We start from the raw sequence: 14283 nt of genomic DNA on the forward strand, positions 1-14283 counted from the left end.
CCTCCCACTCAACCCCTCCAACATGGTACCACCTCCTCCTTCCTGCTGAGCACTGACCTCTCCCTCCGTCAGCCCAACCCCAGTCACCAACTCCCAAACCCCCGCCGCCCCTCACCCACCCAAACTCACCAACTCTGCGCGGAGGCCGTGATCTCCACTCAATGTTGAGCCCACCACCCTCGCCCCAGTTCACACCTCTGTACCGGAGGGTTCCATGGGGACCAGCAGCACTCGACATACATTGGAATCTGACAGGCAAGTCAAGGCAGACATACAAGCGAACTTAAGGTGCCTGCACAAATTCAGCAGACTACAGGCCTGAAAGAAACACCTCATCACAATCAGATATCCAGGTCAATCCATCCAGGGGATCCACGCCTCACCTTGGACTAGCATTGAACCAGAGGTGATCATAATTTGCTCAACACCACAGCGTGCCCTTCACACTCTCCCAGCGACAGTGGATCACCAAAGGAAGGTGAATTTCTTACAATTCCTGTTTTTCTTTCTGAAGGGCTGTGTGGTAATGGTGGTCCACGATTCTCACAGGATTATCAGATGAGACAGGAACAAATGTATTCCCAACCAATGAAAGGCCCAGTAAGATCCAGCGTCAGTTCAGAAATGCCTTCACTGCCGAAACAGGGTGCTACAACTAAAGCAAGAATGTCCTCAAACATCAATGCTAACATGGAGTTCATGAGGGTACCTGATCAAGGAGTTGCAGGGTAAGTGATGGTAACCACTGGCACCTCTGGGTACACGCGTTTGGTCTCAGCCAGTTAGCTCCACCCACTGTCCTGAATCAAAGCCAATGGCTTCAGACCTCACCTGAGGAACTGAGTCTCGTACTGGGCTCAGCCTCCAGCCCATTACTCACCCTCTACCCCACCTCCCACCCAACCCCTCCAACATGGTACCACCTCCTCCTTCCTGCTGAGCACTGACCTCTCCCTCCGTCACCCCAACCCCCAGTCACCAACTCCCAAACCCCCGCTGCCCCTCACCCACCCAAACTCACCAACTCTGCGCGGAGGCCGTGATCTCCACTCAATGTTAGGCCCACCACCCTGGCCCCATTTTCCTGCAGACAAGATGTTAAAGCACAAAGACCTGAATCACACTGCGGGATATCTGAACAACTTTTTCAGGGAAAGGATTTGGATTTGAGTTAACTTTTAAAAAGATATTTGCACAGGCTTGAAATAACCCACAGGCGCAAGCACTGAAGGAGATGTAATCAGCACTGAAGAATTTATTTGACAGCCGGTTCAGGAAAGGCACTGTTCACCAGTTGTTGCAGGCTAAATCAACAGTCAAACATAGAACATAGAACAATTACAGCACAATTCAGGCCCTTCGGCCCACAAAGCTGTGCCAAACATATCCCCACCCTAGAAATTACTAGGCTTACCCATAGCCCTCTATTTTACTCAGCTCCATATACCAATCTAACAGTCTCTTGAAAGACCCTACCGTATCTGCCTCCACCACCGTTTCCGGCAGCCCATTCCACACACTCACCACTCTCTGAGTAAAAAACTTACCCCTGACATCTCCTCTATACCTACTCCCCAGCACCTTAAACCTATGTCCTCTTGTGGCCATCAATTCAGCCCTGGGGAAAAGCCTCTGACTATCTACCCTATCAATACCTCTCATCATCTTATACATCTCTATCAGGTCCCCCCTCATCCTCTGTCTCTCCAAGGAGAAAAGGGCGAGTTCCCTCAACCTGCTTTCATAAGGCATGCTCCGCATCCCAGGCAGCATCCTTGTAAATCTCCTCTGCACCCTTTCTATGCCTACCACATCTTTCCTGTAGTGAGGCGACCAGAACTGAGCATGGTACTCCAAGTGGGGTCTGACCAGGGACCTATATAGCTGCAAAAATACCTCTCGACTCCTAAATTCAATTCCCCGATTGATGAAGGACAATACACCATATGCCTTCTTAACCACAGAGTCAACCTGCGCAGCCGCTTTGAGCGTCCTATGGACTCGGACCCCAAGATCCCTCTGATCCTCCACACTGCCAAGAATCCTACCATTAAGACTATATTCCCCCAACATATTTGACCTACCAAAATGAACCACTTCACACTTATCTGGGTTGAACTGCATCTGCCACTTCTCAGCCCAACTCTGGATCCTTTCTATGTCCGTCTGTAACCTCTGACAGCCCTCCACACTATCCACAACACCCCCAACCTTCATGTCATCCGCAAACTTACTAACCCACCCCTCCACTTCCTCATCCAGGTCATTTATAAAAATCACAAATAGTAAGGGTCCCAGTACAGATCCCTGAGGTACACCACTGGTCACCGACCTCCACTCAGAATATGACCCTTCAACAACCACTCTTTGCCTTCTGAGGGCCAGCCAGTTCTGGATCCACACTGCAATGTCCCCTTGGATCCCATGTCTCCTCACCTTCTCCATAAGCCTTGCATGGGGTACCTTATCAAATGCTTTGCTGAAATCCATAAGTTGTTAAGTTGTATTGGTATTGGTTTATTATTGTCACTTGTACCGAGGTACAGTGAAAAACTTGTCTTGCAAACCGATTGAACAGGTCAATTCATTACACAGTGCAGTTACATTGAGTTAGTACAGAGTGCATTGATGTAGTACAGATAAAAACAATAACAGTACAGAGTGAAGTGTCACAGCTACAGAGAAAGTGCAGTGCAATAAGGTGCAAGGTCACAACAAGGTAGATCGTGAGGTCATAGTCCATCTCATTGTATAAGGGAACCGTTCAATAGTCTTATCACAGTGGGGTAGAAGCTGTCCTTAAGTCTGGTGGTACGTGCATTCAGGCTCCTGTATCTTCTACCCGATGGAGGAGGAGAGAAGAGAGAATGTCCCAGGTGGGTGGGGTCTTTGATTATGCTGGCTGCTTCACCAAGACAACGAGAGGTAAAGACAGAGTCCAAGGAGGGGAGGCTGGTGTCCATGATGTGCTGGGCTGTGTCCACAACTCTGCAGTTTCTTGCGATCCTGGGCAGAGCAGTTGCCGTACCAAGCCGTGATGCACCCAGATAGGATGCTTTCTATGGTGCATCGGTAAAATTTGCTGAGAGTCAAAGGGGCCAAACCAAATTTCTTTAGCCTCCTGAGGAAGTAGAGGCGCTGGTGAGCTTTCTTGGCCATGGCATCTACGTGATTTGACCAGGACAGGCTATTGGTGATGTTCACACACAGGAACTTGAAGCTCTCAACCCTCTTGACCTCAACTCACTGATGTAGACAGGTGTATGTACACTGCCCCCTTTCCTGAAGTCAATGACCAGCTCTTTAGTTTTGTTGACATTGAGGGAAAGGTTGTTGTCATGACACCATTCCACTAAGCTCTCTATCTCCTTCCTGTACTCCGACTCATCGCTGTTTGAGATACGGCCTACAACGGTGGTATCATCTGCAAACTTGTAGATGGAGTTAGTCACTGAGAAAACAGGGCAGTGAGTGGCTCGTTCATCTTGCAGGAACAGCAGGAAGTCCAGTCCATTCTACTCTCCTTGTCCTGTTAACCTGCCAGTGTTATAGAGTCACACAGCACGGAAACAGGCCCTTTTGGCCCAACTCGTCCATGCCGACTGTGTTGCCCAGTGAGCTGGTCTCATCTGCCCGCATTTGGCCCAGAGCCCTCTAAACCTCTCCTATCCATGTACTTATCTAGATGGCTTTTAAATGTTGCTGATGTGCCCGCCTCAACCACTATTTCTGGCAGCTCATTCAAAATACGCACCTCTCTTTGCGTGAAGAACCTGCCCTGATGTCCCTTTTAAATCTCTCACCTCTGATCTTAAACCTCTGCCCTCTTGTTTTTAGCTCCCCCTCCCTGGGAGAAAGACCATGTGCTTTCACCCTGTCTCTGCCCCTCATGATCCTACCCACCTTTATCAGGTCACCCCTCGATCTCCTACACTCCAGGGAATAAAGTCCCAGTCTACACAACCTCTCCTTGTAACTCAGGCCCTCAAGTCCAGGCCACATCCTGGTAAATCTTTTCTGCGGTCTTTCTAGTTTCAGTGACTGATGTCCTGGAGCACAGTGAGTGCAGGCCATGGTTTGGAGGAGGCAGAGTTTGGGGAGGGACAAGCTTGTGGGACTCCTGCAAGGGAAACTAATCTACCCAGCCTGATCAGGTTCTTACTTCTGGGTTTCCTCACTGTGGCCTGACTTCCCGCCTGGGGATACATCCGTGTCTCACTGATCCAAGGTTGGCCCAAATTTCCAGAAATATTGAGGCTGTGGCTGACTCAGGTAGAGCACTGGTAAAACACCAGAGCTCAGCAACAGTTCCGCTTTGAACCCTAAGGAAGGCCCTGATTTTCACCCACTCACTGACCTGAATAAATCACCTCCCTCTGCACACTGGCTTGCTTGTTTTCTTGTTAAACCTGAGATTATGTTAAGATCCCTGAACACTACCGCAGGTTTCCAGATGCTTTCTTCCTTGTGCCTGCTGGAATGAGAACACGACACCGATTACACAGACAGTACTGGATCCCCAGCAGCATTTTATCCAGTCACCTGGGATCTTTGGGTGAAGATTTGACCAGTATGGTAGCTTGTTGCACAGGCACGAGACAGGTGTAACTTAGCTTAACTGTTTCATCGAGTTCAGTCAATTCCTGCCTATCCTGAGGTGTAGGCAGACAGGCTCATTCATCATCCTCAGCTCTGTTTGACCTCACGGAGAGATGCAGCACAGAAACAGGCACCATGTCCCACTGAAACTCCACACAAACAAGAGAGATGATTGTGGATTTTAGAAAGGCTCAGGCTGACCACTTACCCCTGTGCTTCAATGGCATCATTGTACAGAGAGTCAGCTGTTATAAGTTCTTGGGAATGCATATAGCAGACGACCTGTCGTGATCAACTAACATTTCTTCCCTCGCCAAGTAGACACAGCAGTGTCTCCACTTTTTACAGCGGCTGAAAAGAGCAAACCTGCCCTCCCCCACCCTCACCACATCCTACAGGGGTACCATTGAGAGTGTCCTGACCAGCTGCATCTCTGCCTGGTACAGTAACTGTAACATCTCTGACCGTAAGTCTTTGCAGAGAATTGCGAGTACAGTGAAAAAGATCATTGGAGCACCTCTTCCCTCCGTCTCGGATATTTACAACACACGACGCACACGAAAAGTTTATAGAATTATAGACGACCCTTCTCATCCCTCCCATGAATTATTTGTCCCACTGCCGTCTGGCAAGCGGTACCGGAGCATCTGGGCCAGAACTACTAGATTGCACAACAGTTTTTTCCCCGAGGCTGTCAGGCTCCTGAATACCCTGGTAGACAAATGCCGCGCCAAAAGCTCTGGTTTGCACAACGGCATATAAGAACTTTGGCTGCTGCTGAACATGTTTATACAATGAGTACAACACACTGAGCTTGTATTTCTCTTGTCCAACTAGGTTTTGCACTAACTCTGCACTAAATTTGTATTTTGTATATACTGTTTTTTTGCTCTAGTTGTACTTGCACTGTTTCATTTTTGATTTTTTGTTTTTTGTTTGCGTTTATTTTATGTCTTCTGTTCTATGTATGTCCTCTGTTGTGTGAGTCTGGGGGAAATGACATTTCGTTCCACCATGTGTTTTTATAGCATATGGGGGAATGACAATAAAGTAACTTGAACTTGAACCCGAGCTCGAGATTGAACGTGGATCTCCAGCGCTGTGAGACAGGGGCCCTGCCACTCCAGTCACCGTACTGGCCCTTTTTACCCTCTCTCCATATGTCAACCCCTTTGGCCAGGAATTAATCTCGTGAACCTTCCCTGCATTGCCTCCACTGTATAGCATTCCTTAAAACTGTACACAGTACTCTTGGAGCAATCTGACCAGTGCCCCATAAAGTTGTATCAAAACACCCCTACTTTTACACTCCACACCCCGGCAGTAAAGGCCAACACTCTGCTACCTTTCTAAGTAATTACTGTACCTGCATGCTATCCTTTCATATTGCACGTATCAGGATTCCCCACATCCCTTCATACTGTAACATTGTGTAGTCTCACACGGTTTAAAGAATAATTTGCATTTTTATTCTTCTTCACATTTTCCCACATTATATTCCATCTGCCAACTTTTTTCCCACTCACTAATCCTATCTTGATCCATTCACTGTCTCCATGTCCTCCTCATAACTCACTAACACGTCTATCTTTGAACTACCAGCAAATTTGCCTACAGTACCCATGGCTTCTTCATCTAGGTTATTATCCTAGGTTGAAGCCCCAGCACTGATCCCTGTGACACCCCACTGTCTACCCTATCTACGCCTCTCATAATTCTATAAACTTCTATCTGGTCTCCTCTCGACCTCCAACACTCCAGAGAAAACAACCCAAGTCTCTCTAGCATCTCCTTACAGCTTATACTGTCTTATCCAGGCAACATCCTGGTGAGTCTCTTCTGCACCCTCTCCAAAGCAGAGAGCACAGAGCAATCACAGAACACTCTGCAGTTCCAATGCCACAAGAAATTTTTGAGAGTGACTGTGTAATCGCTAATCATCCATCCTGCCAGGATTATTGGTTCCAGACCCAGAACTTTCCATGACCTCCAACAGTGCTGTGAGGAAATGGCTTTGCAGCTTTTCTTTTGCTTTGTTCAGTGGAGTTTGCTGTCAGTGAAGTCCAGGGCTTGATCACTCCTGACAAAGTCACCTCCTTCCATTCATGAATGGCCTTCTTCTGAGCATTCTTGCTTTCACCCTCTAGTTCAATAACATTATGCTCTCTAAACAACATCTTGCTCCTCTGAGTGTCCGAATGGAAAGGCTCCCCTACCTTGCCATCACCACTGACATTGCCAATATAACCGATCAGGGATTGGATTACCATTTTGCTGGGGGGGGGTTCTTGGAATAAAGGAGGCTGATGATAGATTCAGTTAAATATGAGAGGCCAAGGGACATGGGAAAGACTGCTTACCATCAACAGAATGGTCCTACTGGACAGAGAGTGAAGGTAATTGGGAGAAGGATTAGAAGGGATGTCTATCAGTCAAAGAGTGAGCGACGGGGCCCTGGAATTCATGCCCGAAAAGGTGATGGAGGCAATCTCATCAATTTTAAGAAGTGCCCGGTTAAGCACTTAAGACGTTATAACTTACAACATCACTCACTTTTGGCAGTTGTGGACGCAATGGTCAAATGGCCGCCATCCTTGCTTGAAGTTTTCAGTGATCTGTGACTGCACCTGACTGAGTCCCATTCTGACCTGAACACACTCCGCAGGTCAGGCAGCATCTGCAGAGAGAGAAACAGTAAATGCTTCAGGTCAGAACTGAGAAAGAGAGGAAAGCAAATTAGTTTCAGGGAGCAGAGAAGGTGGGTGGAAGCAAAAGGGATATCTCCGATTGGAGATATTGCGGGTACTAAGTGTGGCAGTTAAGTAGCCTCTTTGTGTGACGTGTTGCTGAGGGTGAGGCTGTGTGACGTGACCAGCAGGACAGACTAGACAAAAAAAACAGAAAGAGTGGAAAGAAAAACTGAGCTCAAAGGATGACAGGCCAGTTCTGACACAGACAGACAGAGTGAGCTACCGAAAAGTGGAGAATCCAATATTGAGTCTTTTACTTGGATGTAGTGAGTTAGTTTCAGAGAAGTGGTCAAACACCTGAAATCTATCTCAACAGAATCCAGAGAAGACGGAGTGTATCACAAAGACCCCAGCCAGGAGTGGGACGCCCAAAACCACAGCCACGGACTCCTAAGTGTCGGGCACTTTACCAGTATACTGGTCAGGATGTGGATGAACTCAGCTTTAATGTTAATGATATCATTGATATCCTTCTGGAAGGTAAGGATATGCAGCTTTTGTGTAAATTAATAATATCTAATAGCTTGTGAACACCCATTGGAGTGAAAAGATAAAAGGGTCAACGAGGTGGTTAGATCCCTTTCCTTTCAACTGCTGAGAGGTTGAAAAGTCTTTTCTTAATTGGCTGTGAGCAAAAGTGAGCTGTTACTGTTGCTTAGGGTTTTCCTTTCAGTAGTTTTAACTTCCTGTGGTGTTCAGAGTGAAAATATAAAATGCTGCAGTCAGCACCTGAAGAGGCACTAGAGGTCCAGGGTAATTCAGCTGCATGCACCACTGTAGGGCCTCGAGAGTCCCAGTGTTGGAGGGTGTTTCTCTTCACAGTCATATTTGCTGTTTGTCATTTTCAACCAGGACGAAGAGGATTTTTGAATTTTTGTTTTAAGACTTGGGTTAAAAATGCCATCTCAGTAGCTGAAGTCAATGGAAGTGAATTTCAGAACCAGAATATAAAACAGCACCACTACTATTTGCATGTTTAGCACTAGACTGAGGCCAAATTCCTGCCTTCTCTGGGTTAGCAACAAGCACTCCAGAGCCCAACTCCAAATACTGCATTGTATATATCTACAGGAGTAATGATATCATCCAGAAACAACATATTCACAATCCTAGCACTAAACGACAGTTCTTTCCAATGAGCACGTCATGTAAGCTTGTTGACCTTTTACCTTTTCACCCCAATGAATGTTGCACCAATCCCACCTGCCCTGGAAGTTCCAAAATAATTCTCTCGAATTTGATTAATTTAGTTTATTTAAACACCCCTGCAAAGTGAATCAAAACTTTCTGCATATAAATGTTTACCCCTTGATTCCGGATGAATTGTCCAGCATACACTATTACTGAACCAATCATCCTGCGTTGTTTATGTTCAATTTATGTGCCTTGGCCCCTCTCTCTCTTGAGTTTGGAACCTTGGTGACAACCTCTGGAACCTTGGGATTGCTGCAGGCAGGGGATGTGGAATGCAGAGAGGTTATTTAACTTAAGGCGCTGAATTTGCTGTGTTCTTGCATTGCCTTGAATTGCCCTTTTTATTGGCACCACCCATTGTGGGTTATGTCTGGCGTGTTCATGGTCTACACCGCAAATTCCAACCTTATGCCCCTATCATTTCTCACTCAAACGAGAACTGATAAGTGGTCAGGAAAGTCTCCTTGATATATTGGCTGAAGGAAGGTAATTCATCCAGATCCACACTCCCTGAAGATCTCACATTCCTGGGTTCCATTTGGCCAAAGTTTATCCGTGGCTGGGTGCAGTTCCCCACTCTCGGATGGCCTGGGACAGGCTGCTCGTTCTGCGTACACTAAAGGCTCAATTTGTATAGTTTGCAATGGTCCAGCTTCCTTCAGTTCCTGCAGCATGGTTTCTGCTGCACACCCTTCCCACCAATGCCCCTTTGGGATTCCAGTCTTCAACTGCATTTAATGGGACAGACACCCCGCCAAAACTCAGCAAACAGATTTCATTTTCATCTCGCACATAAAATGGCCCAGCGTGAAATTCCAGCGTTACTATTTGTTTTGGACACTGCAGATCTGTAAGGCTTAGTGGGCGCATGATTAACAGGGGCACATCCTCAAATCTGACAAATTTGTTGAATTTTCCAGATCCCTCAGGATGGTGGAAGGGTCGTTTGCATGGAAGAGAAGGACTTTTTCCAGGAAACTATGTGGAAAAGATCTGAACTACTTCAGGCCTGGTCTCAGATTGTACTGTACTGAAAATCAGAAGCACAAAAGTACTGATTAGTTGATGGTGCATCAGAATGTTCACATAAATGGGGCCTTTATTCAATAACATCTCTACTCCGAATAAGTAGAAATCTGTCCACTATTAAATTAGATCTTATTTAATTTGTTCACTCCACATTTTGCAATCATAGTTACCTATAGATCCGCTAAAACTGGGGTTCTGTGGGCACAATTCATAGTCCGCTTAGTAAACAAACTGAACAAGGGAATGAAGATCCTTTTAAATGAAACCAATAATTTTTGTACAAAATTACATTTTATGATTGATGGGTTTTATCATTTTTATAAAGAAAAAGATTGGCTAAAGTTATCAAGTTTTCATAAATTATTTGTTTAGCTTTCACTTTTTCAATAGAAGACAATCAGCCTTAATCATTTTTTTATTATTCATTCAAGGGATGTGGGTTTCACAGGCTGAGCCAGCATTTACTGCCCATCCCTAGTTGCCCCTGAGAAGGTGGTGGGGAGCTACCTTCTTGAACCGCTGCAGTCCTTGAGGTGTGGGTGCGCCCACAATGCTGGTAGGGAGGGAGTTCCAGGATTTTGACCCAGTGACCAAGCTAGGATGGGGTGAGGCTTGGAGGCAACTCCCAGGGGGGGTGTTCCCCGTGCTTTTGCTGCCCTTGTCCTTCTAGCTGGTAGAGGTGGTGGGTTTGGAAGGTGCTGTCTGATGAGCCTTGGTGAGCTGCTGCAGTGTGTCCTGTAGATGGTCCACACTGCTGCTACTGTGCGTCAGTGGTGGAGTGGGTGACTGGTTGTGGATGGGGTGCCTGTCAAGCGGGCTGCCATGGCCTGCATGGTGTTGAGCTTCTTGAATGTTTTGAAGCTTCACTCATCCAGGCAAGTGGAGAGTGTTCCGTCACTGCTGACTTCAGCCTTGTAGGCGGTGGGCAGGCCGTGGGGAGTTCGGAGGTGAGTCACTCACCGCAGGGTTCCTGGCCTCTGACCTGCTCTTGTAGCCACACTGTGTGTTCGCCTACTGCAGTTCAATCAAAATGGCTGAAACTGCCACCCTTCATGTTGGGGACCACTGGAGGAGGCCGAGATGGACCATCCACCCAACACCCCTTCTGAAAATTCTTGCAAATGCTTCAGCTTTCTCTTTTGCACTGATGTATTGGGCTCCCCCATTGTTGAAAAGGAGATATTTGTTGAGCCTGCTTCTCCAGTGAGTTGTTTAATTGTCCAACTGGATGTGACAGAACTGCAGAGCTTGGATGTGATCGGTTAGTTGTGGGATCGCTTTGCTCTGTCCATTGCATGCTACTAAGTAGCACAGTGCGGGTCTCTCAGTTTGTCCAGAGAAAAGGTACTGTCTGAGATGGGTTAGCGATATTAGTTATGTTGCACTTACTGGGCAACTTGAAGCCAATTTAGTATCAGCACTTTAACAGTTTTTTACTTCTCAGTGGAAGAGAAGATGTAACATGAGTTACAAGCAGAAATATTGATAAGCAATCCATTTCACTTAAAGAGACTATTCCTCAGGACCTGATTCAGTAGACTGTGTTTGTTTAGTGCATCCTATTTTTCATCTATACACTGCCCTCAACATCATCTGGAAACACAATGCAAACTTCTGCATGTACGCAGATGATGTTCCACTCTACCTCAGTAACACTTCCCCTCACCACACACTGCCTCTGACTTGTTACCCTGCTCGTCCATCATCCAGCACTGAAAGAGGAGACACTTATAGTGGAAGAACAATTCCTGCCATAAACATCTCTCCTCTCGGACAGTCTGAAGCTGAACCAGACTGTTCACAGCCATGATGCTTTATCCCATCCAAAAATCTGTCTCCAACCAACTGTCTGCACCATCACTAAGAGCACTTTGTCCCACTGTGGTATCATCGACTCCACTGCTGCCTCAGCTCACTGTTACTGAAACTGTACCCAGACGCCAATTACCTCGACACCTGTTGTGGCAAGTGGTCAGATTTAAAATTCTCTTCCCCACATACCTTTGCTATCTCTGCTTCTGCAAACTCCTTCAACCCAGTGCTGGTGTGAAATTTCTGCACTCCTCCAAATACTCATCAGACCCTGGGTACAAACAGGTTCTGTTTACACAAGCGTCCATCAATCGATTTTGTCCATAAGTCAAGAAAAACTCAAAGTCACTCCATACAGTAACTGTACCTCCACGATATTGTAATGGATGGCTTCAAAAGGTTGATAAGAAAGAACAATTACTAAAAGCAGAGAAAAAGGGGAAACTAGTTCCGCCCTTTGTAGGCATAAATGTTTGTACATATGTCAGACTTTTGAATTTAATAACGTTATGGAGGGATGGCCATAAGTCAGGTGTTTCTTAACAAGGGGACAGACTGTGTGGCTTCTCAACATCCCTATTTTTAAACACGTTCTGCTGCTTAGGCCTAAGCTGAGGAATTCCTTCCCAAACCTCTGCATCTGCCTACCTTTAAAACGCTCCTTTAAACCTGCTTCTTTGATTAAGCTTTTGGTCATTGGCCTTAATGTTTCCTTGCATGGCTGTGTGTCAAGTTTTTGATTACACTTCTGAGCTTATACTTTAGCTTTATTCTGCTAAAGGTGCATACAAGGTTTCGACCCAAAACATCAACAATTCCTTCCCCACCACAGATCCTGCTTGAGCTGCTGAGTTCATCCAGCAGATTGTTTGTTATTCCCTACTGTTATACTTGTACCCCTTACAGCATTCCATCAGCCATCCTAATTACTTGCTGCACCAGGGCCCTTAATCATTGGTATGGATGGTAAATAATTGAAGCCCAAGCACTGATCACTGTGGCCCCCTGTTAGTTGCTGATCATCAGATGATCCATTTGTCCCAACTCTCTATTTTCCGCTATCTTCTATCAAGCTGATACATTACTCAAACTCGCATGCACTTAGTTCAAAGCTTCAAAAGCTTAACTTATAAAACAAATTTTAGGCATGAAAAAAACGTACAAAAAATATTTCTCCAAAGACTTTGTTCTGTATTTCTGTGTCCTTAAATGCTTGTCTTATTTGTCTTAGTGGCAAAGCTCTTCTGTAGATTTTTATTTGCAAAGTAACCCACAAGTTTATGAGACTTTAATGATTATCAGTGAAAACACAACTTGTATTTATAAAGCTCCTTTTATAGTATTAAACTTCCAAGGCACTTACAGAGCATCACAAGAAGGTAGTGAATACAAAAAGATTTGTTTAAAGAGCAGCTTAAATGGGGATGTGAAACCTCTAATTCATATTCAACCTACAAAGGAATAACTTTTCAGGAATAAGTCATCAGGAATAAGACAAAGTGAGTAAATATTTGCACTGAAATCCTAGGAAAGAATGTCCAGACTTGTTTTATGAGCTTGCACTTCAGATTTTTTTTCTGCATTTACTGAAATTTGTGGAAAATTATGTGTATGTGACAAAACCTCTGGAATGAAATTGATATTGGGAGCAAAGCATTCAGATTCTGTGTGTTTTATATGCAGTAAAACTCTAATAATCTGGTTCCTCAGGGTTTTGGTGGTGTCCGACTGGCTGCTTTTTTGAACTATGGATGTTGTTCTGATGAATTCCCAACACACTTTTAATTCACATTTTTAAATCTTACAGAATGGTATGATAAAATTTTCAATTAAAGAGAGTGCAGTAAACAAAACATGGTGAGTTTAAAGGGTGCATGGGAATGAGGCACTGTGACTCTGAAAGAGGCATGGAAATGGGGACCTGCTGGAGTTAAGGGGAGTGCCAAAAACATCACCCTGTGAGCCAGCAGCCAAACCATCGGGATTCCTGAACAATCGGAGAGCAGATTATCGGAGTTTTACTATAACCATGTACAACTATATATGTATTTAAGTTAAGAACATTCACGTGATTTACAGCAACTATTTTGATATTGCCATCATTGTCCCAACTGAATTTGTTGTTATCATTGAGTATTTCTCTTTCATGCAACAGCACACAATGGATTATTTTCAGATCATTAAATATTGGGTCTAAATAACTTGATAGAAAACTATAAGAGGAATGCTCTGTATCATTACAGAGATGAAAGCACAGCTTCTATCAAAAGCAGTATTCTTATTTTGTTGCTTAAAATTGGAGAAATCGTAACATTTTGTCTATGACGTTGTTCTAGTATTACTCAGTTTAAATTAGTGAACATCCTAACAGATATTGCAAAACACAAATAAATTAGATTGTTTATTGTGCATATATTCTGGATAAATAATAATTACATCATGTGCACACAATTTAATCAGAAAATCAGGAAAATTTCTGGTTGTAGTACACTTGATTTAAGTCAAATGTTTGTGGCAAACATGGAATCTCAACACTCACTGAGTTCAAATTCCATTCTTACCTGCAAGTGAAGGTTGTGCCTGAGGTGGACAGGACCAGTCTAGGGATTGGTGAAACAGAGAAACAAAGGACTGCAGATGCTGGAATCGAGATGAAAAACACGATGATGCTGGAGGAGCTCAGCAGGCCGGGCAGCATCCGCGGAGAAAATTCTCCCACTTTAGGTCATCTCCACCCCTCCTTCCCCAACACCACCCCCACCAGGCTTCTTCTCTTCTTCCCTTTCCCAGCCTTTTTTTTCTACCTTTTTTCCCTCTCTCTCCTTACCTTTGACACATCCCTGGTGGATCTGCTCTCCCTGGGTGGTGATAGGTAGATGCAGGTAAGATGCAACTGCCT

General features: G+C 45.1%; 1 protein-coding gene across 1 annotated transcript in view; it reads left to right on the forward strand.

Annotated features, from left to right (window-relative positions):
- Positions 1-13585, forward strand: part of myo1f (myosin IF) — a 121935-nt gene extending 108350 nt beyond the window's left edge. Inside the window, exons 26-28 of the mRNA XM_052037594.1 lie at positions 515-728; positions 7666-7829; positions 9464-13585. Of these exons, the coding sequence (XP_051893554.1) occupies positions 515-728; positions 7666-7829; positions 9464-9540 (455 nt within the window). The 3' untranslated portion in view covers positions 9541-13585. The remainder of the gene's footprint in view (positions 1-514; positions 729-7665; positions 7830-9463) is intronic.
- Positions 13586-14283: the final 698 nt, after the last annotated feature.

The sequence above is a fragment of the Pristis pectinata genome, chromosome 24 (genome assembly GCF_009764475.1).
Source record: "Pristis pectinata isolate sPriPec2 chromosome 24, sPriPec2.1.pri, whole genome shotgun sequence".
In the NCBI taxonomy this organism is placed as follows: Eukaryota; Metazoa; Chordata; class Chondrichthyes; order Rhinopristiformes; family Pristidae; genus Pristis; species Pristis pectinata.